Source organism: Microtus oregoni, unplaced genomic scaffold, assembly GCF_018167655.1.
Source record: "Microtus oregoni isolate MIOR12 unplaced genomic scaffold, Mior012 000106F_ref0000393, whole genome shotgun sequence".
Taxonomy (NCBI): domain Eukaryota; kingdom Metazoa; phylum Chordata; class Mammalia; order Rodentia; family Cricetidae; genus Microtus; species Microtus oregoni.
The window spans coordinates 3,550,531-3,575,344 of NW_024544721.1; the positions used below are offsets into that span (position 1 = coordinate 3,550,531).

The 24,814-nt window shown below is 36.4% G+C and overlaps 1 protein-coding gene across 1 annotated transcript in view; it reads left to right on the forward strand.

Moving 5' to 3' along the window:
* Positions 1-24,814, forward strand: part of LOC121443414 (teneurin-1) — a 348,703-nt gene that overhangs the window by 251,980 nt on the left and 71,909 nt on the right. The window contains exon 19 of the mRNA XM_041645172.1: positions 1,849-2,081. Coding sequence (XP_041501106.1) covers positions 1,849-2,081 — 233 coding nt within the window. The remainder of the gene's footprint in view (positions 1-1,848; positions 2,082-24,814) is intronic.

Genomic DNA, 24,814 nt, shown 5'->3' on the forward strand with positions numbered 1-24,814 from the left:
ACTTATGAGAGTCATACCTTGTTTACTCATTGGTCTACTTGACTAAGCTGTAAGTTTGATGAAGAAAATGGTTGTATCTTATACACAAGTTGGCCTTTATCCAATAGCACAGTTCCTGAGCACATTTCAGGTGTTTAGAAGATGTATTTTAATGAATTAATAAACAAGCACACAACATAGAAATGGCACCGTGAATGCTCCGGTAAGAGAGGATGTGTGCTTGAACTATCAGAGATAAAGGGAAATACTGAAGACGTTAGTAGGGGGAAAGAAACAAGAGCATGATGTCCCATAGACATGAGAAATGGTAGAAAGGAGTTAGAAAAGAATGATATCTTGCTTCTGGCACAGGGAGTAGGTACTAAGTAGAGTTCTCAGCACTAAACGTATTAGAAACAAACATGAAATGGTTGCCTTCCTGCTAATTCTCACAGTTCATTAGACTGGGGAACACTCATACTTAAACAAGTCATTTAATTGGTATGTATTCTTCCTAAGCATTATGCAAACAACCCAATGTAGAAATTTAGGGAAGGCTTCCTTCATGAGAAGCTGCCTGGGTAAAGACACTAAAAGCATGTGAAAATAGATGAGGTAGAAAGGGTTATTATACTACATCAAAATATTTTACAATATAACTATAGAAGTGGTCAGAATAATTATGAAAACACTATGAAAAACTGAATGCAACTTCAAAAACACCTTCTATGTGACATACAACAGAGGTGAATCTATGTACCCAACCATGTGACTATGTATGCTCGTTAATTTTTGCCAGCATGACACAAACTAGAGTCACTTGGGTGGAGGTAACCTCAACTAAGAAACTGCCTCCATCAAACTGGCCAATGGGCATATCAGTGGGGCATTGCTGTGATTGCTGATTGGTGTGGGTGGGCCCAGTCCGCTGCACACCAGTGCACTGTCACACCTGGGAAGGTCATCCTGAGTAGTATAAGAAGTCAAGCCTAGTAATCCATGGAGAGCGAGCCAGTAAGCACCATTCTTCCAAGGTCTTTGATTATGTTTCTGCTTCTAGTTTCCTGCCTTGAGTTCCCATTTTGGCTTCACTAAATGGTGGACTCTTACCTATAAGGGGTAATAAACCCATTCTTCCACATTTATGCTTATCTCATGGTATTTATCATGGCAACAGCAACAAAGGAAAAAAAACTCGAATGTCATGATTATATATATGTCATATATATATATATATATATATATCATAATTTAGAAATGTTAAATTTCACCAGTGTCTGACAGAAGGGAAAGTGTGTAGAGAAGCATTGCTCACTTCAAAGAGGGAATTTGGAACTTTAATGATATTCTGTTAGACACATCCCTCCAAGATCAATAGTCCTCTAGTTTGAAACATGCCTTGTAATCAACAACAGGCACCTAGGAAGATGGCAGTGTCCCGAGGGGAGGCAGAAAGACCAAAAGACCAAGGAACAATTTGCTGAGAGATGGGTAAGAAGGTGAAAACAAGAATTGTGTTAAATTTGGTGAGTTCAAGGTGACCTTGACACAAGCAATCACCCAGCTGGTAACTGGATGACAGAATAGGAAAATCAGCTCCTGAGATATTTTTCTCTGTTTCTTTCTACTCTCGAAAAACAGCATCAAAATGTCAGCATCGTTATAGATTAGCTGGATGATTTGGATTCACTCATACCTAGACCCATTATTAGAAAAACAAATACATGTCTAGACCCTTGGTACTTACACAGGAAGATACATCAACTCTTTAATCTATTAAAATATTTTTCCACTTGTGACAAAAACAGACTCCAAGGGTACATGTTAAACAAATTGCTTTTAATGACTTATTTTTTTCTTCTTCCATAGCACAAGCCCTGCACACAAGTACTATCTGGCTATGGATCCTATGTCTGAATCACTCTACCTATCAGACACAAATACTCGAAAAGTCTACAAACTGAAATCTCTTGTGGAAACAAAAGATCTGACTAAGAATTTTGAGGTGGTGGCCGGCACAGGTGATCAGTGTCTTCCTTTTGACCAGAGTCACTGCGGAGATGGTGGCAAAGCCTCAGAAGCATCATTGAACAGCCCTCGAGGTAAAATAAACAGAAATTCATTCCTCAATTGACCACAGATTTTGTTTGATATCACCAAATCTAAAAGCTATTGTCATACTGTGTCTATCTCAACATTCTTCCTGTCACAGACAGGTTTTCCAGAGTCTATCACAGAAGACTGGTACATCAAGGCAAAATTTTAGATGATATGCATTAGTTAGTATGATCATAATTGTTATCAAATGATTGATATGATTTTAGTGTGGTTAGCAAATAACTACTGCCCAGGGCCATTGAAGTGCCTCTCAAGATTTCTAACCTGTACTGGGTGCTGTTTTCTGGGAACTCCACACAATCCAGCACTTAAGGAGTTAACTGGTCTCAGTCTAGAGTCTCCACTCTCTTGTTTCTGCACTGTGGCCTGCATTGGATCTAGGGAGGTCTATTGCCAACTTCCACCACTGTCAGAAATGCTGAATATCTCACAGCATCTCTATCTTTTGCTTAACAACCATTAATGAACCTTTCTTCCTTTAAAGAATCTAGATAATTTTTAAGCTATTTTTATTTTTCTCTTTACTTAAATCAACTCTGGGATAAAAGATTCCAATTATTTTGCTTTTAGTGGGAGTTTAGCCTTATTAAAAAAAAAACAACTTCATTTCCCTATCTTGCAAGACCAATCTTTACCTCAATTGCCTGTAGTTTAATGAATATGTATGTGTCTCCCAATTAACTTTATAATTTCATAGTACTCAATCATATGTCCACCTTAGACTTCTAAATTTACAGATGCTCTGTCATCACGTATCATCTAGCTCATCTGCTAATTGTTCAGACATTCTTGGTTCTTTCTCCTACGTTTTTATGGGTGCATGTGTACATATTTATTTTAGTGAGTTTTACAAAGTATTCATTTCACTGGATTTCGCAAAGCCAGCATTGAGTATTAAACATAATACACCTTTGTTGCAGAAAATACACAGGGAAGAATGAGAATATTTTTAATTAAAATCAGCATACACTTAGCACATAAAGAAAATTACCATTAACATTATAGTAGTTATTTTTTTAGAATTTTTATGTGTAGCATATGTTTTATTTCTCTCAGAGTAGATTCATCATATATATTGTCATTCTTTAATGTATTATAAATACCTTTCCATGTCAATAAATACTGTGAGGCCAATGTATTTAATTTGATAGAAAGCCACTTACTATTTCAAATATTAAGAGATTATTCTATAGCCATATGACATTTGCCATACTGGAATTAAATTCCAACTACTATGATAGTTCAAAGTATTCAGGTTCATCAACTACCATTTCTCCATTAAAGCCCTTCTGGCCAACCCCAGCCCATTAAAGGTGAAATTCTTAAATAGTATCTATACTCTTAAATTAACACTAGGTTATGTTTTTGCCTTCTTTTTTTTCTCAGTTCCTTCATAAATAGAAAGATTTTTTTCTATAAAATGTTGCAAAGAGAAACTGCATCTAATATTTAATAAATTTACCCATTCCCTACCTACTCGGAACATGATGTAGAATCCATCAAATTTGTTTATTTTATAATTGATCAATTAAATAAGTCTTACTTATGCCAGGTATTCCCAAAGGGAATGTAAATCTCCCAAGTATTATAGTAAAGTGTTTCTTCTTCTCTGCACCAACTCCTATTGCATCCACACACTGGGCCCACAATAAATATTCAAGAAGTAAGTGAATAACTCAGGTGCAACATATAATCAGCTCATCTTTCAAGAAAATATATCAGATTGGGTCTTAAATTTTATATTGATTTAAAACTCTTGTGAGTATTATAAAGATTTCTGCATACGCAATAAGGAGGAATCAGGCTTGTATTGTGCCTAAAATTGACATCCTCCTGAGTCTCTGCTAGTCTGAAAACTGCTCATCTCACCTACCCCATTCAGCCTGCCACATAGAGAATGACTATTTCTGCTTTTCCAAATAAAGCAGACTTGGTTTGCTGTAGTTTTCCTGCTTGGAAAGCAGCAATAAGAGCACTGATTAGCAGGATTTGCATGAACTCTTGAAGTATCAGTAATTAGAGCACCAAAAATTATACATCTATTAAAGCTAATATCAAACTTAGTTTTTCTTTTTGTCATATCTACTAGTTTGTGTTTATTCATATTGATTCACTCAACTTTCTTTACACATAGTCTAATACTTTCAAAGCAGCCCTGAGTACATCAGGCACAGACAGACATCTGATTGTCTGAACTTACCTGAACAACATTCACATACTGTTCTTGAAGCTGAGGTGTACAGTATTTGTCCAGACACAATGAGTAAACTGGAATACCTAAAGAAGTGAAAGTTATGGTATATACTATGTAGGTATGTACCACATCCTTTGACCACGAAAACAATGTTTGATATCACTCAGATTGTAGTGGAACATCACTACACACATCAGTCACTTTAAACATCCTGGTGAGAAACTCAAGGACCCAGCTGCAACTCCCATCTCCATACTGAACCTAGACATACTCAACTGTCAGTGACTCCGAAGTTTGAGTCTTACATGGAATGCTGCTATAGGGCAATTTCATAAACTTTTTAGAAGGGAAATTCATGCATGCAAGAAGTTATTAAATTACAGTGTGTAAATTGAGAAAAGAGTATGACTAATTGATAATTTCATCTTTGAAGTTTTCCTGCATACTCTTTGTCTCTCAAGAAAGTGTCATTTGTTTGTAGTTTTGCTATAAGATTATCTGTAATGTGCACCAGCTCCTTCTTGCCACTCTTTTGGAAGACAGCAACTGTTTAATGGACTGCTTTAAGGAGAGGCTTAAATTTTTCCCCTCACACTGAAGCTCATAAAGAAAAGCTGTAGATCAGTAGAAAATGGAAATGAATCTGGGATTACCATTTCTTGGTTAGGAAAGAAAACTTACTCTAAGACGGAAGTTCTCATCCCACATAGATTAGCATATCAGCTATCATGCATATAAGATATTTACATTACAATTCATAACAGTAGCAAAATTACAGTTAGGAAGGAGTAATGAATTTATGATTGAAGGTCACCACAATCTGAAGACCTATATTAAAGTTTTGCAGCATTAGGAAAGTTGAGAGCCATTGCTCTCACACTTTAACAAGCAACATATTGCAATTTTATGCAGACATTCCAACATTCCTTAGCTACTCAAGGTTAAGGCTAGGAAATGTTGATCGGCAAAGCAGCTCATTAATTTTCTGAACCTCTTTTATAACCAAGTTGAAATATAATGCATTTTGAGATCCCTGTGCTAAAGTTGGAGTATATTATTAAATCCCATCAAAAGCCTACCAACCAAAGTTCAGGGATCAGAAGGTGTGTTGCATTTCACGTTGCTTCCTTCATTTGTTTGTGTTTGTGAGAAATGGCAGCCAATTGAGAATTGCAGGCTAGAGAGTCTAAATGTCCTTGATTTTTCCATATAATGGCCAGGTTTTCCTTGAATGGTTGTACAAGTCACTATCCCTTACCATGGTTCCCTTTCCCAGAACACTAAAATAAACAATAATGCCATTAACTATTTTTGAGCCAGCATGAATTTTAACACAGGATCACGAAATTTCTCATGTCTAAGTTGAAGAATTCAAAATGGTCTCATTTTGGATTCTAATGGAATACAGTAAAGATTGCTATAGCATTCAGGGAAACAACTGTGTGTTATTCCGTTTGTACAATGCTATGATTCCCATTGTACAAAAAGAAACTGAAACTCAGAGCAAGAGATTTGCCCAGGATCACATGGTATGCAGGTAACAACCCAGAACTCAAACCAAGTTAGCCTCATGTATAAAACATCTTCTATGAAGAAGCCTACAATAGAACTATACCATATTCCACATCTTTGGACTAAAATTCAGTATCTCTCTGGAGGATACAAATTTGGGGAAATGCTTTGTAATCTAGTGACTTGTATTTCACAGGAAAAAATATTTATAAGACAAGTAGTTTCCAGTTAAGTTTCATTTTCCTATTACAACACTTTCTCTGATTTTTAACTAATTATGTACTGATAGTGCACCATATAACATTCACATGGTTTGTAATTATTCAAATAAATCTCTGGGAAACCTTGTCACTTCTCTTGGAAAGATTCTGCAACTAGGAACTTCACCAAATTTTCCTTAAGGGACCAAGACAGGAAACCTTCATTTTATTAAATGTCCTGACTGCAGTAGTAACTATAAATTTTGTTTGAAGGAAAAATTGGAGCATCCTCAAATAGAATTTCATATGATAGTCCCTGGGTTCTTCTTCTGGGAACAGACCTTTATCTCTTCCGATGTGATAAACTTTGATTTGAATCCCAATAACAAGAAACATTTGTCATTTAACTCATCAATACTTCAAAGGGTTTCGCTAAGAAGAAGTTGAAGGAGCACCGTTCCCTAGCACTGTATATGAGTTTGAGTTGACTTTGAAAGATGCTTTTAAAACATGCATGGATGATGTCGTTGAAACTTAGGTTCCATTTATTATTTTTACTGCGACTTTCTTTAATTCTACAGAGAACTCAAACTAATGAGTCATGTAATAGATGACCAAGTACTTAAGCAAAATGTGAAATGGTACTAGGTAGGGTTATAAAACAAAATTGGTGACAAGCTGAATGCATTTGTGTTTTCCCAAGTAGATACAAAAGGTGAAGGATTGACAGGACAGGCTAAAATTTATCAATGACTTAATATGTTTCCTTAGACCTCACCACAGGTTATATCTCTGTTTTCAAGTGTGTCTTTAAATAAATTGACCTCAGAAGTCAGCAGGGTTTAGGCAATATCCAGTTGAGTGTCAACAGTTTTTCCATGGAAGAGAAATAATTCTTGTCTTTACACCTTTATTAGGTGGCTTTAGGGAATTCATGACACTAGCTACATGATTCCTTTTAACTTTATGGGAAATTACAAAATCTGGATAATATAAAATCTAGAGACAATAGTTTCTGTTCCTTTCTAAATCTGAGGTACATTCCTAAACACTATTCTTTCCTTGGGCATCTGCATACTATTCCCAATTGGCATATATGTGATTAATAAAAAGTTGATAAGACAACAATTAGTGACTTCTTACTGGCATCAGTGGTGTCTATTAGGAAGAGAACATAGTAGAGAAAAAGGAGTTTGTTTTGGTTCTCCAGTGCAGTGAGGACAGTAATGATTCTCGTGCATTCCTTTAGTATATTATATGACTTCTTGGTGACAACCATTTGGAGGTATAAGAAGAATAATCCTGAACAAAATTACAGACAAGCCACGGCATTAATTTAAAATGCTGTATTTAAGACTCTAAAAAATAATAAGTGTTTTCTAGTTTAAAAATATTTCAGGGTAATAGCAGAAGGAAGGAAGTGAGTAAGGAGTTATGATCTTATCCTAGAGTCAAAAGATTTGAACCAGGCAGTGGTGGCACATGCTTTTCATCCCAGCACTCAGGAGGCAGAGAAAGGGGGATCTCTGTGAGTTCAAGGCCAGTCTGTTTTATAGAGTGAGCTCCAGAACAGCCAGAGCTGCACAGAGGAATCTTGTCACGAAAAACAAGCAAAAATTTTGATACATGAGTGGGCTTTGAATAAGAGGGAGAACAACAGGATCAATGCCCGTATGAACTCAGAGACTGTGACAGCATCCACAAGATCTGCATAAGTTCAAACCTGTCAAAAATCCCAAGGACTGAAAAGGAGAAGTAGATGCAAAATACCACTCCTAACCAGAAAGTTATTTGGAACTGATATCTGCCGGGAGAGGGGAAATCAGTTTTCTCTAATGTTGTGCCACTGGCTTTATCAACAACACTCCAGAACAGGCCCCATATCCGGGACTAGTTGAGAAACACAGAGGGATTCCAGAGGCGCTTTTGTGGGTTTTTTTGTTTCATTTTGTATGTTTTAGGTAGTTTTTGTCTTGTTGGGAGTTTTTATAGGTTTGTTTGGTTTGTTTTGTTTTGTTTTGTTTTGAGAGAGAGAATATAAAGTTGGATGTGTGAGAAGATGGGGAGGATCTGGGAGAAGTTGCGAAAAGGGAAACAATAAGATCAAAATATAGTGTATGAAAAATATTTTTAAATAAAATGGGAATGGGAGGGAGAACAAAGACATAGCCCTAAGATTAAGATGAGGATAAAAGGTGCAAGAGTCATGAATCTCAGGGATTTCAAAGAAATATATATTTTCTCTGAAGATGAGAGAATTAAAGTCAGGCATTGGGGTAAGTAAGAAAGATTTGAGAGAATCACTTAAATAAAATCTGCTTTTTAAGTTATATCAACCATCGGACACCTGTGGCCAAATTCCCAGCCAAAGCTTGCTAGGTCCTTCCCATGTAATTTTGTTTTATCTAACATCCTTGTTAGGATTAGAAGCAGCTTATGGAAAAATTGTTTCACAGTCTTCAATTTTTAACAAAATACTATTTTTAACGCCCCGATAGTACTGTGATCTTTTTTAGCCACATGGTATTCTTCAATATTTTTCTTTAGTCAAAAATTAGAAACCTAATAATTCAAAAGTAATTTGATAGCATGTGGAATCTATGAAGAAATACCATGCAGCCATTAAAAAGATATAGAATTCTATATTAATGGAGATTTCTTTCATAAACTAAGTTCTTAGTATCTTAGAATTTACAGGGGCTGCTGCAGAGAACATTCAGTACCTATTATCCATTCATCCTAAGAGCTTAGCCAGTTTCTGTATACACTTGCTCTAATGTGTCTGCTAACAATGATGAAAAGAGTAGAACCTTGATTTGTGTGAGCAACTGTAACTTGAGGACTTTTCTGACTTGTCTGTTACAATTCAAAAGGCATAAGCAGTTGGTGACAAAAAGAAGTCGAGGATAAACTTGGCCTTGGCTAACTGCCTTTTCTGTATCATCTGTGCTTGAACTCTTTGTTAAGTGTTCATGTTTTGTAAAGTCACAGAAGTTTTTAGTAAATGGCCTCTTGTGCATTTATTGTAACTCCCATGCATTTATCAATTCTGTGAACATTGTAATATTTTAGAGGACAAATATACTGATAACCACCCAGGTTCTAGAATCAAACTGAATTAGGTATGAACCCCAGATCCTTCACTCTTGGGAAAGGTGTTTAACTTTTCTGAGCTACAAATTCCTCATCCTGAAAGTGAAAATACTAATCGTACCCATGCAACTGACTTGTTCAATAAAGCAATAATAAAATAAAATATAAAAGCACCAAATAAATAAGCTGCCTAATGAAATATATAGATTGGAGTGTATACATAGTAAATATTACCTATAGTTCTGATCAGTGTTGTTGTGTTGTTACTAATATTGATTACAGTAGCTGACAGTACACTGGAAAGGTTACTTTGAAAAGGGGTATGCTCTGTATCCTAGGGAAGGATGAAGCTACAAGAGAATCAGGAGTCAAGATGGGTTAGGATACAATTGTTGCATGCGATTTGACTAAGTTCTGGTTTTCATTTGTGTTAGGTAATGCCCCTACAAATCACCTGTAGCCAGAATAATTCCCCCTTTGATTCACCATAAAATTTATTTTGCAAGAATTCTGTTCAGATGTAAACTTAGTGTCCAGAAAATGAAGTTGTCTGGGACAGCAGGATGTTAAAACACTTCATAGGAACCTTGAGGGCATGGAGTATGGACATGTTTAGGTAGAGAAGATCACCCAAAGACAGCAAATAGGATGTACTCAGGGCAACATGGAAAAGGCTGCTTCTGAATATCTGGTAGAATAGCAGGAGAGTGGGGAAAGGTGGAGGAATAACAATGAAATAAATTCATCCATTGGTATCCATGAAGATGTCCAACTCTCTTATATCAAATGGCATAATATTTGCATGTGGTCTATGCACATTCTTTCTACCTTTTAAATCATCTCTGGATTACTTACAATATCTAATACAATGCAAATGCTATGTGAATGGTTTAGAGAATGATAAAAAGAAAAAAACCTGTGAACATTCAATTGCAGTTGAAATTTCTTTTTAATATTTTCGATCTATAGTTAGTTGGATCCACGGGTATAGAATTCGCATATACAGAGAGCTGGCTGTACTTTATCTTCACAGCACACTGTCAAGAATGCAACTCATAATCCCCTCAATTTAAGACTGGAAGCATAGAACTATAATGATTTTTTTTTAATTTAAGATCACTACCCAAACTAATTTTACCTCTTTATCACAGTCCCTCTGTGTCATGCATTTCCCATTTGTTCACTTAAGAATCACCTCAACTGATTTCAAAGAAAACTCCCTGACAAAAAAATAAAATGACAGAAATCACACACTAACAGGCTGAAAATCATTTGAATCATATTTTGAGTGCTGTATTATGGTAACCTATAAATAACTAATTGCGTAAAATTGCTTTAGTAGTTTCTAGATGGCAGCTTTAATTAAAAGCACCAGAGATATTTAGAAGTTTAGAAATGGATGGCACGTAATTTGCCCTTTTACCAACCATAAAATGGTAATTAAGGAATTTGATTCACTTCTTCCTATTAAAAGTTTTATGAGAATAGCAAGTTCCTTCTAAATACAGTTTCTCTTCAGCAGAAGGTAGTAAGTTTGCTTTATCAGTCTTCTCCAGCAGGGTAAGATATTTTAATGTACAAATTCTTCAGAAGTTAATTAGGACATTTCCTTCCATGTAAAGTGTTTGTTTTTAAGGCTCTAAAACATGAAAAAAATGTTAGAGTTAAAACTTTGATCAAAGCCCCATTCAAGATCAGTACAAAATGACCCTGTAATTGCATGTTTGCTGAATGTATGGGGGTGAGCATGAAATCAAAGAAATGAAAACCTTGTGAGTCACAGTTTGGCGATTTCTGGAGGAATCTTCTATCTACAGTCCACTGATATTTCAGGGAATCTGAAATATTAACCTGTCAACAGAGGAAGCAATAATCAGATGATGTTTTTAGCTTCTAGAAATACTAAATACTAAATAAATAAACAAGTGTACAGAGTAAAACTCTAACAACATAAAGTAAACCAAGACATCTTTCAAAATCCGTGGACTTTAACATCACCATGAGCTAAATCACAACTGAATATGGAGTCATAAAGTTTATTTTTATTTTTTAATTCAACAATTGATTGCATTTTTGGGCCACTTCATCTAAGGATTACAGATGGCCCATACAAGAAAGGCAGCTGCCGTTTTGGTTTTAAAGAAAAGAAAAGCACGTTTTTACAAGCTATCTATGCAAGAAACAAACTGATAAAGTGGGGGATGGTTTCAACGTCTCTTGGTGCCTCCCTGCAGCCCACAGTTTGTCTCCCCTGGATATAAGTCTAACTTTGACTTCCTTCACCCCAGTCGGAAACAAATAACATACAGTAGCATGATTTAATATATAGTATCTTCTTTAATATATTAAATGTTAGGCTGAGCAGAGTATTTTCTAACCGATATTCTTCAGATTTTCTAGCAAATTGTGATCAAAAGAAAAACAGACCTATTACTTATACTATTTCTCATTTTAAGTATTTCTGTAGAAAGTGTGTGTCCCCTTATTGTCTGCATCTAAAGACTGGTTATTTTCCCCACAAACCCCACATGTTACTAACCTCTGAGGCATAATGAAAATACAAAATAACATCCAGTGGTAAGTGCAGAACACAAAATGGCATTGATTGTGTGCTGGTAAATCTGCAAAGGTTTGAGTGCAGTGTGACTCTATGGTGGGAAAAGCTTGGAAGGAAACATATCTAAATATCTATGCTCACTGCTACACAAGGAATTGCAAGTCATTTTGATTTTATTATCTTAAGTTTCTGAGAAGGGATGGAGATGTAGCGCATTTTTCTTATATGTACAGAGCTTTGGATCCAGCTACAGCCCACAAAACAACAGACTTTTGCTATTTTTTTACAAGTTAACAGAACACAAAGTATTATATTCTAATTAGTACTTAGTTATAAAGTAAAATGCAGCTGCGCATATACGCATAGCCACAGTACTGTAACACACACACACAAACATGCATTATCCTGTCTTTGTTTTCATGGCTGACAACTCTTCAGGAAAGAATATCACACTATAAAAAGTTGACAATGTGTTATTCTCATTTGAGCATTTGAAAGAACACCCAATGAAGGTGTCACACCATAAGTCAAGGAAGAAAGGTAAATAAAAAAAAAAACATTGCAATCCTAGCAGCCTGATAGTAAAAATATTTAATTACATTTCTTTTAAAAAGAGTAGTATAAAGAACAAAGATTTTAAGTATTCCAAAGTCTCATTATTGATATAACTGAGCCTAAAGGTCTTGAAAATTATAAATGTAATAAGTCTCTATTGCTTGAAAGTTTGAACTATAGAGAAAGTACAAAGAGAAACTTCCAAACTTGTTTTCCATAAACACAGCCCTCTAATAGTAAGCCATTTTAGCAAATTGTTCCAAGTCCATCCACCTATATGTTTTCCTTCACAAAAGAATGTATACTATTGTATTTATTTCCTGACTAGCATATGATTTGTGGTACATTATATAATATTCACTGTTTTAAATATTTTGTATGTGCATTTCTCAAGCAATGCATACAGTCACATTCATGTGCAACAAGCACAGTTATTTATTTCTGATGTTTAACTTATGGTATCATATGTCAAATCCAAAGACTCAGATATGCCAATCACAAACTGTGCTACAGAGTCCAGTTACATACAAAATCTTTTTATTGTTTGAGGGTTTCATACATGCACATAATGTTTTTTGATCAAGTCTGTTCTCCTACTGCTCCTTCTAAATAAAATTTGGACATATAAAACTAATATTATCTATTATTTGTAGATATATGAATATGCAAAAATAGATTTTAAAATGTATAAGAATGATAAGCACTAATTTCAGAATAGTGATACCTGTAAGGAAAAAAAGGAAAGTGGGTGGAAGACTGAAGGGGTGGTGATTCGACTGGATCCATGATGTTTTCTCTTTTCTGACACGGGAACGAAATAGTGTTAAATTTGAGTGATGGGTGCATGGGTGTTAGTAGAATTGTGTCCTGACTTGTCTACCACTTGAAATGTTGCCCGGTTTTAAAACATTTTGAATCAGGAAGTGTGTTAGAAAACAACTTGAAAGTTTGTACCTGACAAATCCATTTCAAAAAGTATTTTATTGGGGGCTGGAGAGATGGCTCAGCTGTTAAGAGCATTGCCTGCTCTTCCAAAGGTCCTGAGTTCAATTCCCAGCAACCACATGGTGGCTCACAACCATCTGTAATGAGGTCTGGTGCCCTCTCCTGGCCTGCAGGGATACACCCAGACAGAACATTGTATATATACACAATAAATAAACAAATATTTTTAAAAAAGTATTTTATTTTGTTTGGTTTTAAACAAGGCTTTTTTTTTCTCTCAATAGAGATGGTAGTCAAAATATTTAGCAAGGTATGAGGCACAGGTAACAATAATTGAGAACATTTAAGAGCATTGGCCTTGAACTAGTGTGTTTAGAGCACTATCTGGTTACTAGTATTCATCGCTTATTAACTGAACTTATTGGATTTAAGCCTCTCCTGTTAGCTACAAGCTTACCAGCACTTTTCGTACATGCCCACACTCAGAGTTACCTAAATGGCTGACTGTGAACTTCCTGAAAAAAGCATCACTGTAATGAGTCAACTTTATCATTGACCAAAGTCCCTGTTTCCTCTGGAGTGAGTTCTAGCCCATTTACAGTTTCTCCCTGGAGAGTCACAGGATTAGCCACTCAAATGTGAGGTTATCTTCCAGCCCCAAATATCAAAGCCTGGCCAAGAAGCTCCAATGTTATTTGCTCTATTTTTCTTCCAGTTTCATTTACTAGCTACTCCATTTGGTTTTTCAAAATCTTGTTAAACTGTGTAATGGATTTGGGGGAAAGGAAGGTGGGTAGGTGGCCCAATTTTACCAGCATTTACTTAGGAAAGGCAGCTGATTATAACAGTAATTTCCCTGAGTGGCCAAGCACCATTTCTCATCTTGAAAGGCATCTCTAACCCAAGAAAATTAAAGCCATACTAACAGATTGACAAGTCTACTTTGTCCCTTCCCAAGTAAAATCTATCAGAATGTATTTTGCTAACACTAGTACTACAGTTTACTTCTGTGGTCCTTTCTCTATCATCTTGAACAAAGTAAAATCAGGACCGCAGGAAATCTACTACCCTGGCCCTATTTTAGGATTTAGTCTCACAAGGTGCCTTTTTGCCTTTTCTAAAATAGTAAAATGGGGGTGAAGGCCATGTCTATGGAGAGTGAACTGAATAGGGCTATGTTAGATGATATAAAAGCTAAAGCTCACTAAGCAAGAAAATGTTTGTGAAACCACAGGTTAAAATTTAATACCCTCGTTTTATTTTTAATGCTGGGCAGTATTTTATTTCTGAAGTCCAGTTTTGACATTAAGACTTTATTCAAAGAATCAGTTTGAATATTTACAGGATGCTATCCGGATGTCACAGATGGTCCAAACCACCAGCTTGTGAACTGCACATAATCTGACCTTCTCTTGTTCCTAAAAAAGTTAGAAATGTTTGGAAATTGAATTATGGAACCACTGCAGCTTCAAAATATCATAAATTAATTTTTTTCATTTTTCCTCTGTTTGTTTATTTATAAGGCTCACCGTTATTAACTACTTTCTAATTGCTTATATTGTTCTATTTCTAATAAAGACCTGAGTCATTTATTCTACACACATATAAAGTCCTCCTTTATGTAAGAACTATGCTAATGCCAGTTATACAAAAGACTGCTTGTTATCAGACCGATATCCAGAGCTGCCATCATCTTAATTAACACTTCCAATATATTTAGTTGATTTCAATAGAACACTGGTGCCAATAGCTCCACATTGCAGTTCATAAGACTCTCACCGATTTTAGCTACTTTGAAAAATCAACATCATCATCCCAGTACATATTATTAGGAAAAGAAGCATGTGTTCTCTGAGTTTCACTTTTTGGTTGAGCTTTTCAAACAACAAATTCAAAAGTCTTCAAGAAGAAAAAAAGGCATGGCCCTACCCTTAGGTAGGATATAATCTGCTTGGGAAGACAAGAGATGACTCATTATATGATATCAACATTAAACGTTGCAAGGGTTCAAGAAATGATTAATATGTTTGGATTAAAAAAAGACAGTAAGGAAAATAAGGAAAAGGGCAGAATAATCTGAAAGGGAGACAAGACAAAGGAAAACCAAGAACTAGCTTCTAACCTTTATCCATAATAGGTTAAGTCAACTCGAAAAGGAAAAGGAATTCAAAGAACAAAGCAAAAGGGGAGAAATTAAGTAACTGAGAATTAAAGGGTAACTGTAAAAGAGAAATAAAAGTATTTAGCTCTTCCTGTGAGTACATGGATTTGTTACCAAAGTCTTAATAACCATACAAGTAAAATATATATTGTGCTTTTTTCTTTGTTATTCGAATTGAAATTTGTGTAACCCAGGCTGGCCTTGATCTTGTTGCACATGATCCCGGCCTTATACACCTGATCCTCCTGCCTCTATATCAAAGTGCTGGGGATTACAGGCATATGCTACTAGGCCCAGAGTTCTTGGGTACAGTCAGAAACATATCACATTCTTACTAATAGTGTAGGCTTTAGACTAGCAACTTAAAGTCATGTTGTACTTTAACCTTACCCACTTGGAATTGCATTATATACCTCTTCTAATAGGATCAGACAATTTCTATCATGCAAAAACACCACTAAAACTGCCAAGAAAATACCTTCATCAAGACATTTGCAAGCTGGGCGGTGGTGGCGCACGCCTTTAATCCCAGCACTCGGGAGGCAGAGGCAGGTGGATCTCTGGGAGTTCGAGGCCAGCCTGGTCTACAAGAGCTAGTTCCGGGACGGGCACCAAAGCTACAGAGAAACCCTGTCTCGAAAAACCAAAAAAAAAAAAGACATTTGCAAATATTAAAGTCAGTGCGTATATTGTAAATCATGTGACTAGCTGTGTGTTGCACCTTGACAGAAGACCAGAATTAGAACAGTAGAAAGAAGAAAGGGCGTGGCAGTCTGAAAAATGGTATGGGCCAAACAATGGGGATCGAAAAGTGGTGTGTTTCAGAGCTAACATAGACTGCTTACTGTTTTGACTGGAATAATAATAATTCAGACTGATCAGCACTGTCAGCATGGAGCAGATGCTGACAGAATTACACACGGGGCTTCTGCCATCTAAGTCAATCTATGTTGGAGTTGGTAATCACGTACTAGAAATACCACAGCATGATACCAGAAAACTGTTAATCAGAATCATAAATAAATATTAACATCACTCGTGTTCACCTTTTGGAAAGATCTCACAGACAGGACAGCTGTTATTTTATTTGGCCTTTACAGTAACGTGTTGACATGGGCACCTCAGCCATGATTCCTACCATTAGACAAAGATGAAAGGCTGAGCACTGGGAGCTTAGGTACATTGGTTCAAACTGCAGCCTCACAGCCCAAATTCGCTCTTCCTCTCATATCACTCATGAACGTATCTGTGTGATTCAATTTAGAGAAAGAAAGGGATAGAAATGGCCTGGGGATGACCAATCAAGATGAGACATTGGAAATGACACGCATCTAGTTTCTTTCAATACTTTTTTACATAACCTTCTTGTGCCCAAGATTATCAAACCTGTAGATCAACTTGCCAAGGACTGGTGGTGTACAGAGTTCTTTGCTTCATGAAACTGAATATCCTGAATATCTTACTTTAACTCAGCTGTCATATTTTATTTTGTTTGTTTAAATAAATTTTTATTGATTTTTATTGAGCTCTACATTTTTCTCTGCTCCCTTCCCTTCCTTACATTTATTTGTGTGTATGTGTTTGCACACACACATGCCACAGAACAATAGCAGATTTCAGAAAGCACAACTCCCATAATTATAAGAGTTGGGTCTCTCTTCTTACACTATATGGGCCTGAGGGATCAGTGTTAGAACAGCACAACTGACTTTATAACCTTAAGCAATGGAGCCATCTTGCTGGCCCTCAGCTGTCATGTGTGTTTGCATATGTGTGAGACAGAGAACAAGAAAGAGCCTACATATGCATGTTGTTCTTCTGTTTGCACACTATTGATTGAGCTCAAAATGATCTTCTTTAATGCCTCTTGAACTGTATTTAAATGGGTGAAAAAATGTATGCACACGGCGCTCATTACCTTGCCTTACCTTTTACAAATGTCTGACTACTGCTTCGGACATAGTGAGCTTCTCTTCTGGCATTAGTTCCATTCAACAAGATGCATGGATGCTTGAAAGAATTTTATACCGGCTTTTTGTGTTGTTTTTGAGTGAACTCTAGCCTTCGAATAATTATCCTTTAAAAAAAATCTTCATTCTCCGTTAGTTAGCCTACTGTTCTGAATAGTAAGCACTATCATGTTACTGCTCCATATCCTGCTTTTACTGATCATGTGGCCAAGGTATTCTACATAGTTTGCTTTTTTTTATTAGAACATCTTGGTCATTCCCATACCTTGAGACTCATTTTCCCTAGAGTGAAACAACTGCAATTAGCTTTTTGCTGGTCCATTGGCAATAAATGAACTTTCCTACCTTAGGCTAATTGTTCATATAAGGATCTTGGGGGATGCTTGTTTTCTTAGGATGGCAGAAACATTTCCCTTAAACATATCTTAGTCTTTTCCTATATCTTAACCTGTATAGAGAAAGCCCCTTTCAAATCATACTCCAGATGCCTATTTGGGGCAAGAATTTTATCATAAAAATAAATCAAGGAATGCACATCTCAATTTGGGCTAGAATCATCTACTTGCCCAAATCTCTCTTGCATATACACACAACATACAAACCAACTTCTATAAAGCAATGGGAAATAATTACATCAGTATTGGTGTCAAGTTTCATAGCAAAATTTTGATATACCAGTACTACCCTTGGCCTTAAGTCTTCCTTAACCAATTAATTGCACAGAATGAAGCTTCACTTATTTGATTATCTGCATGAAACTTTAACAAACTTTTAATTTGTGAAGGCTTTTACCTCAATAGCTCAATAGTGCAGAATTTGTCCCAAGCTAACAAAATTGTTTTCAACCCCTGCCTTGCCTTTGTGGTGAGTCTAACATGGAGCTCTCTGCTGACAAAGGCTACATAAGATTTTACAGACTTACACCTTCTACTATTTGTCAGTCTACTATATGAAGGCTTAAAATGTTGAAATATTACCCAGATGGAAAACATTCTCTATGATTCTAAGTTTGGAAAGTCACTTTCACAAGGAATAGTAGCAATGATTGTGTAATTATGATACCACTTAGTAATACCATAATATTTTATCCTCTTCATAACCCTTTCATTTCCATGGCTCTTGTGGTCCTCATTTTACTTCGTGTAATAGGGAATATACAGACAAAGAAAGCGAGACATCATATAATAAAATGCCTTACAAAAAGTCCTATGAGAAATATGTAATAGACACACCCTGAAAATCCAATCGCTAACTTTACCTTGGATCTAATGTTCTCTCTGCTCTCTCACATTCAGTGAAGCAAATTAGTGAGAAATCTTAAGCCATCTGTGTTTCTTTAAAGCTCCTAACACAATAAGTTAGAACAAGATTACAAAAAACGAACGCAAAGCTGTGTCGACAGAGAAGAGTGGATTTGTTGTGTGGGAACATGAAGCTATTCAGGATTGCAATCTCCATAGATCAAATTCATTTTCAGTTAATTTCATCTATGGTCTTTCATCTCTCTGTTCTTGCTTGTCAGCCCCCCTTTTTTCCATACTCAAATCATCACTAATTGATAAGACTATCTTCCTCTTAATGCTCTTTAGCAAAAGAGATTATCACTGCAGCCTTCCTAAACTCATTTTAGAGACATTCATGTGTAGCTTTTGACCTCCTAGCATGCTTTATTTTATTTCAAGTTTAGACGTGCACCAATATAAACACATGAAAATTTAGTCTATAAATCTGCAGTATTTCTTGATTACTGATGCTCAGGTATCCTGGATTTGTTACAATATAAAAAATAAACCAGAAAAATGCATTTTATCCTCAGGAAGCTTATTACATAAGCACGTCGTGTTTGCAGAATTCACATTAAAAACACATAAATAAAATGATAGCTTCAGCAATTTAGGAAGCAGAGAACCCATAGTGAATTGAAGTTTGCAGAAAAGCTTCTAGAAAGAGAAGTGGCTTAATTTCTTCATCTAAAAATGATATTAATATCTGCTACAAAGGGTTCTTATTAGCATTAAATGTGAATATATTTGTAAGGAATCCAACACTGAACCTAGCAAAATATAATACACTCAACAAATCGAAATGATCACTGTATACTGGACATCATGTGTGGGTTTTCAATAATGTTAACCCAGATTTCATACTAAATTAATCAGAAACTCAACATACATCTTCAGATTCCATATTATAGCTACTCTAGTAAGATGTCACTTATGAGCATAATTTCCCCCACTTCTGTGACATCCTGAACTTGCCCCCAGACTAGTTCTCTGCGTTTACTTGAGTTTTCTCCATAACCCCCACCAGTTTCTGAGCCTCTCGGAGGCAATGGCATGTCCTTTTTTCTTACCATGCTATGCTTCCAGTACTTAGCACAATGCCTAACAGCTAACATGTGTAAAGTAAATGGTGAACAAATTTGTAAAAAGGAAAACAGGTTCTTCAATCAGATTTAACAAAATTACCAGTTGGTGGAGACAGCGGAGCTGTTCGTTCACTTTGCCTTGCAACGAAGCTGAAGCTAATGCTTTACATGCTGAAGAGAAAGCAAAATGCTCCAAAGTGGACCAATCTGTCTTTCTCAAAATCAAAATTTTTGGTCAAGTCGTTTACCAATCTATTGTTCCTTGTGATAATTCTGAAGCGCTTAAAGAAGGCTCTCATTCGTCCAATGTAGAGGACATTCCAGACAGTAGAACATTTGTTTGAGTGTTTGTCCTTTTAAATGTCTATTTATATACCTTGGGAATGACCTTTACTGCTTAGGACTTACTATAACTTTTTATTAAGGAGAATATCCAATTAAGTATCTCACACCATTCACTAGCCATGCAATACTAGAATGAGTTTATTAGTGTCTCCTATTGGAGAAATTCTGATTGCATTGTTAACCACGCAGAGAAATCATCTCAGCTGTTCATTAAAGTCTGCCTGCTTCTAACTGATAGTGACACACAGGTATCTAAAAATCCTCCAAGTTCTAGAGGCTTCATTAGTAGCTACCTAGCAAGAGAAATTAATGGGTTCATTGTGCAGAAGAATCTTGGCCCTCTCTGATCCCAGTAGGTAATTAAGTGGGACAATAGTTAGATCCGTTGGAGAAAATATGCTTCTGCCTAAAAATGCATTTGCATATGCATGCATCATACGTGTGATACCAATTTTAAGAGAATTTGAATGCACATGAACAAAGTAAAATACATTTATCTTTCTTTGACTTATAAAAAACTTTAGGATCAACTGGTCAACGTTGGTTACACAATTCAGCACTTTCTACTGGGGATTAAGCCAGCACCATGTTAAACTTAGGTTATTACCTAGAAGTTGATGTTAGCAATTTATCGCTGTCTCACAAAAAGAGCATATTGAAAAGGGGAAATGCAGTATTTCAGGTTTTTAGTTGGTGAAGCTACAGATGGAGAGGACTTTATGACTACTTTTCAAAGCTTATATTGTAGAAAAAGACTTTCATTTCTTCACATAGATATAATAAAAAATTGCATAGCCTCAACAGCTGTAGTTTTTAAATGATATACAGAGATAACTTCTGCCAACATTTGAAATTAGCATTGTATACAACCAAAGCCTCAGATTTTTCTGTTATCTAATTTGGGGTTTTAGCTGCTATTTTCAGGCTATCTAGCTCTACATCTGAACTCCCAGGGACCACATCGGCATACCCCCTTTCCTTCAGTATTGATCAGTAGCATCCTGTTCCCCAATAGGTGATCAATTTATTAGTAACTCTCGAGACTGTCTCAGCTTTAGGCAGTTGTCTTCCTAAGAATTATAGTATTTATTCATCGGAGGATGATAAGACAAGGGACGAAGTCAAGTAATTTCACCTGTACTTTGCAGCCGTTTCATGCAGACTGATGCTTCACAGAGAAAAGAACCCGCGGTTCAGATATTATATAATGCCCCCTACTTTGCATAAGATGTGATTAATTTCTTTTACAAGATGCACTTTATTTATGAGCAGGTCCCCTCATAGAAGCTGCTTGTTGGGGCTTAACGCTGATGAATGAAGACAGCACTATTCACACTTCCAGGTTATGGTCTGTCAGTGCTTTCATTATGTGCACTATTATTTATTTTCTCAAAAATGTAAAAATGTGCTCCAAGCTAAACATGCTGTATAGGCATCTGAGCCCAATGTTTTCCTTGGTGAGGGTGGGCGAGTAAGAGGGCTCAAGCTGTTGTGTGTGTGCTGTTCTTCCTACTTCTATCCCCACCCACTTGGCATTACTGTCTGAACCCGTGGGAAGTCAGAGATTCGTATTTTCGTGGGTTGTTTAAGAATGAACAGTAGTTACGTTTTTAAATCCTGGAAGTGATTTCCTGAATGCTGTTTAAATCTCTTTGTATCCAAAGACTACAATATTGCATTATAAGTGCTAATGAAAACACTGACAATTAGCACATCAAAGGGCATGACTATTAAAATAAATTATGCATACAACATTGGACACCAAGGTTTGGAAATCAAAGTACAACAATGCAAATAAGTGAAACTAAATTGAATCTGCAGATTCCGCTAGCCCCAGATGGCTTTATGTGATCTGAAATCACTCACTTTCACATCTCTGAAGAATAAAGCTTAAAATATACTGGCTATGTGTCACGTCCTCCCACTAAGTCTAACAAGCACTAATACATCACAGTGAGCATCACTGTCACAATTCTCATTACAGGATGGGAAACCTCCCCCAAATAATGAGCAAAAGTAATTCTCTTTGTCCTGCATGAAACTTCTAATTTGAATTTCACCTCTGGTGAAAAGTGAACATATTTTACTTTTCATGAGGAAAGAATTGGTGAAACTGTTGTTTGGGAATTTGTTTTTGTAACTGTTGTTTGATTGGATGGTTGACTAATACACAGAATAACATGTACCTAGGTGTCTTTACAAAATGCCTGTCAAGCAGGTCTCTCAAAGCCCGTTCTACTATTTCTTTATCAATGCCAGAATTAAATGTTATATGACCCAGTCAAAGTTAATTCGAGAGTCTCAAGGAAAAAAATGAGTATGTTTGGGACTTGGGCTTTGATCAAGAAAGTTGATTTAAAAAATATATAAAAGGAAACTATTCTACAAACTGTCAGCAAAATATGCCCTGGAGTGAGTATTTAATAAGCCCAGATTTATTTCAAGGGGCACTCATCTGTGGAATTCAGCTGACATTAACAGACAAAGAGAAAAAGACAGCTTCACAATGGTTAGAGCTTCCCAAACTTAAAGTGGGGAAAGGATGTAAGGGCAAATATTGTCCTCCCTGAATTAGTTCAAATTCTATACCCTGATAGATTTAGGGAGTCTGGTAGTCAAGAGTCAAAATTGTCCTTTGCAGTTATCACCAAAATGGGTGCAAAGGATGGTTGCCATTAAAATCTAAAATGTACCTCAGATATTCAAGTATTAAAGCTTTGGTGTGCAAGATGGCGCTACAAGGATGTGGTAGAAACTTTATGGCCTAGTGAAATGTCTTCCAGTCATTGGAGGTGTGACCTTGAAAGTAATAATACAGTACCCCTTCCTCACTCTTTTTCCAGGTGTAGCCATGAAACAAGGTCTTCTGCTGCCATGCATTCCCATTGTGAACTGTCACTAGAGGTCACAAATCAGTGACGCCAACCAACAGTGGTTATAAATTTCAAGGTTATAAATTAAAATCAGTTTTTCCTCTTTTCAAGTTGATTGCTTATAATATTTTTGTGACAGCAACAGAAAGCTGATGAACACATCGCCCCTACATTAGCTAGGGAACAATTGCTTTTTCTGTACCAGGGGGGAACCTACTCTCACTTTTAGAGGAGCTAATTCTCTCTTTCCTACCTCTTAGTAAAAGCAATGCTGTGCTTTATTTTTAGCACTCCTACTAAAGTTTTGATTGTTTCCCTTAATCCCCACTTCAGTACACAAAGATTCATTGTCCTTTGGCCCTTAAAAGGGTCTAGCATAGTGCCATTCAGTACCTACTTCGTAAATGACTCATGATTTCCCACAGTTTGAGCACACCTACTCTTAGAAGTGTTCTCTCCAGGCTTAAGCCTTGCCCTCCTTTGTCTCCAGGCTTCAGTTTTGATCTTTTATTCAACCCTCTCATGACAGTGAAATCTTAAATTTTATATTTGGTGATATTTAGTATAGAGACCTTAGAAGAAGATCTTAAATCAGAGGCCTCTAATGCAAAGCAGATATAAATTTTTGGCAGTTAAGAAAATGATTTTGCCAAAACCGATGAAAAAACAAAGAGCAAATATTCCCTCTGACTCAACATCAGCCAGAACGTTCTTGGGGGGGGGGGGGGGGGGAGGAATAAATGTTCCTATGTCATCGTCATTTGATCTGCACCAATTTTAATAGTCTGTTTATTGATCTCATTAAAGGTACATATACTTCTAAACAAAATAAATGGATTTGTTGTCATGAAATGTTCGTATATGGATATAGTATTTATCGTTGGAGGACTGACAAATAACCTAAAAGGTTTTAAAAGGATCTTAAGGAAAATTAAAATGAATCTAAGTTTTATAAATGTTAAGAATACTTTATAAGGAACATAGAGATTGATCAGTTATATCACTGGCCAAATCTGAATATTAACCTCATGCCAATGCATTAGCTCATCAAAGAGCAGGCAGCTTATTGGGTTGGATTTCTTTTTTGCAGTTGTAGTGAATGAACATATGGCTTTTCACATGTTATTAAAGTCCTCTGTCACTGAGATACATCCTCAGCCATTTTTCCTGGGTCTGGTGTTTGCGTGTGTGCACATGTGTGTTGGGGGTACAGTCACTCATGGGCATGTGTGGAAACCAGAGATTGACATTCAGATGCTTTTCTCAATAATTTCTTCATCTTATATTTTGATACAGTCTCTTCCCTGAATTTGGCGATCCACAATTCGGCTAGAGTCACTGTACAGTTATCCTCTTCCTCTTTTCATGGTCTGCCTATTTCTACACCCACCACACCGGGGTTACAGCCATATACTGCAATGTATGCAGTTTCTCAGGGTCTAAACTCAGATCCACATGTGCTTCAGAACTGAACTACAGAGCATTAGACTTGTCCCACCCCCACCCCTGCAAACACACTTATAGAAAAGTTTGGCTTGGGTAGGTCATGCACTCTGTCAGAGATGCATCAGCAACAGCCCCCAAAGTCAGCACATTTCACAGTGTAAGTGGGGAGGCATGTAAAGGATCTCAGTAGGGCATCTCTGTAAGAGAGCAGTGTCAAGCTGGAGTCATCCCAGAGAACAATAGTTTCAGCATAAAATGTCAACATTCACACTTGCACCAGGGGAAATCTTTGCCGTTCCTCTAAGCCTTTATCTAGCCTAAGGATGCCTTTACCATTTCATGGGTCTGAGGCATCGGAGTCCTTGACATGCTCATGTTCATCTTAATAATACAATTCACTCAGGACTGAATACACTCCCAACATTCGTGCTTACATAGGCAGCACTTTTCTGGCTGATCCTCCATTTCGCTCATTTAAGAACAGTTTTACTAAGTTGT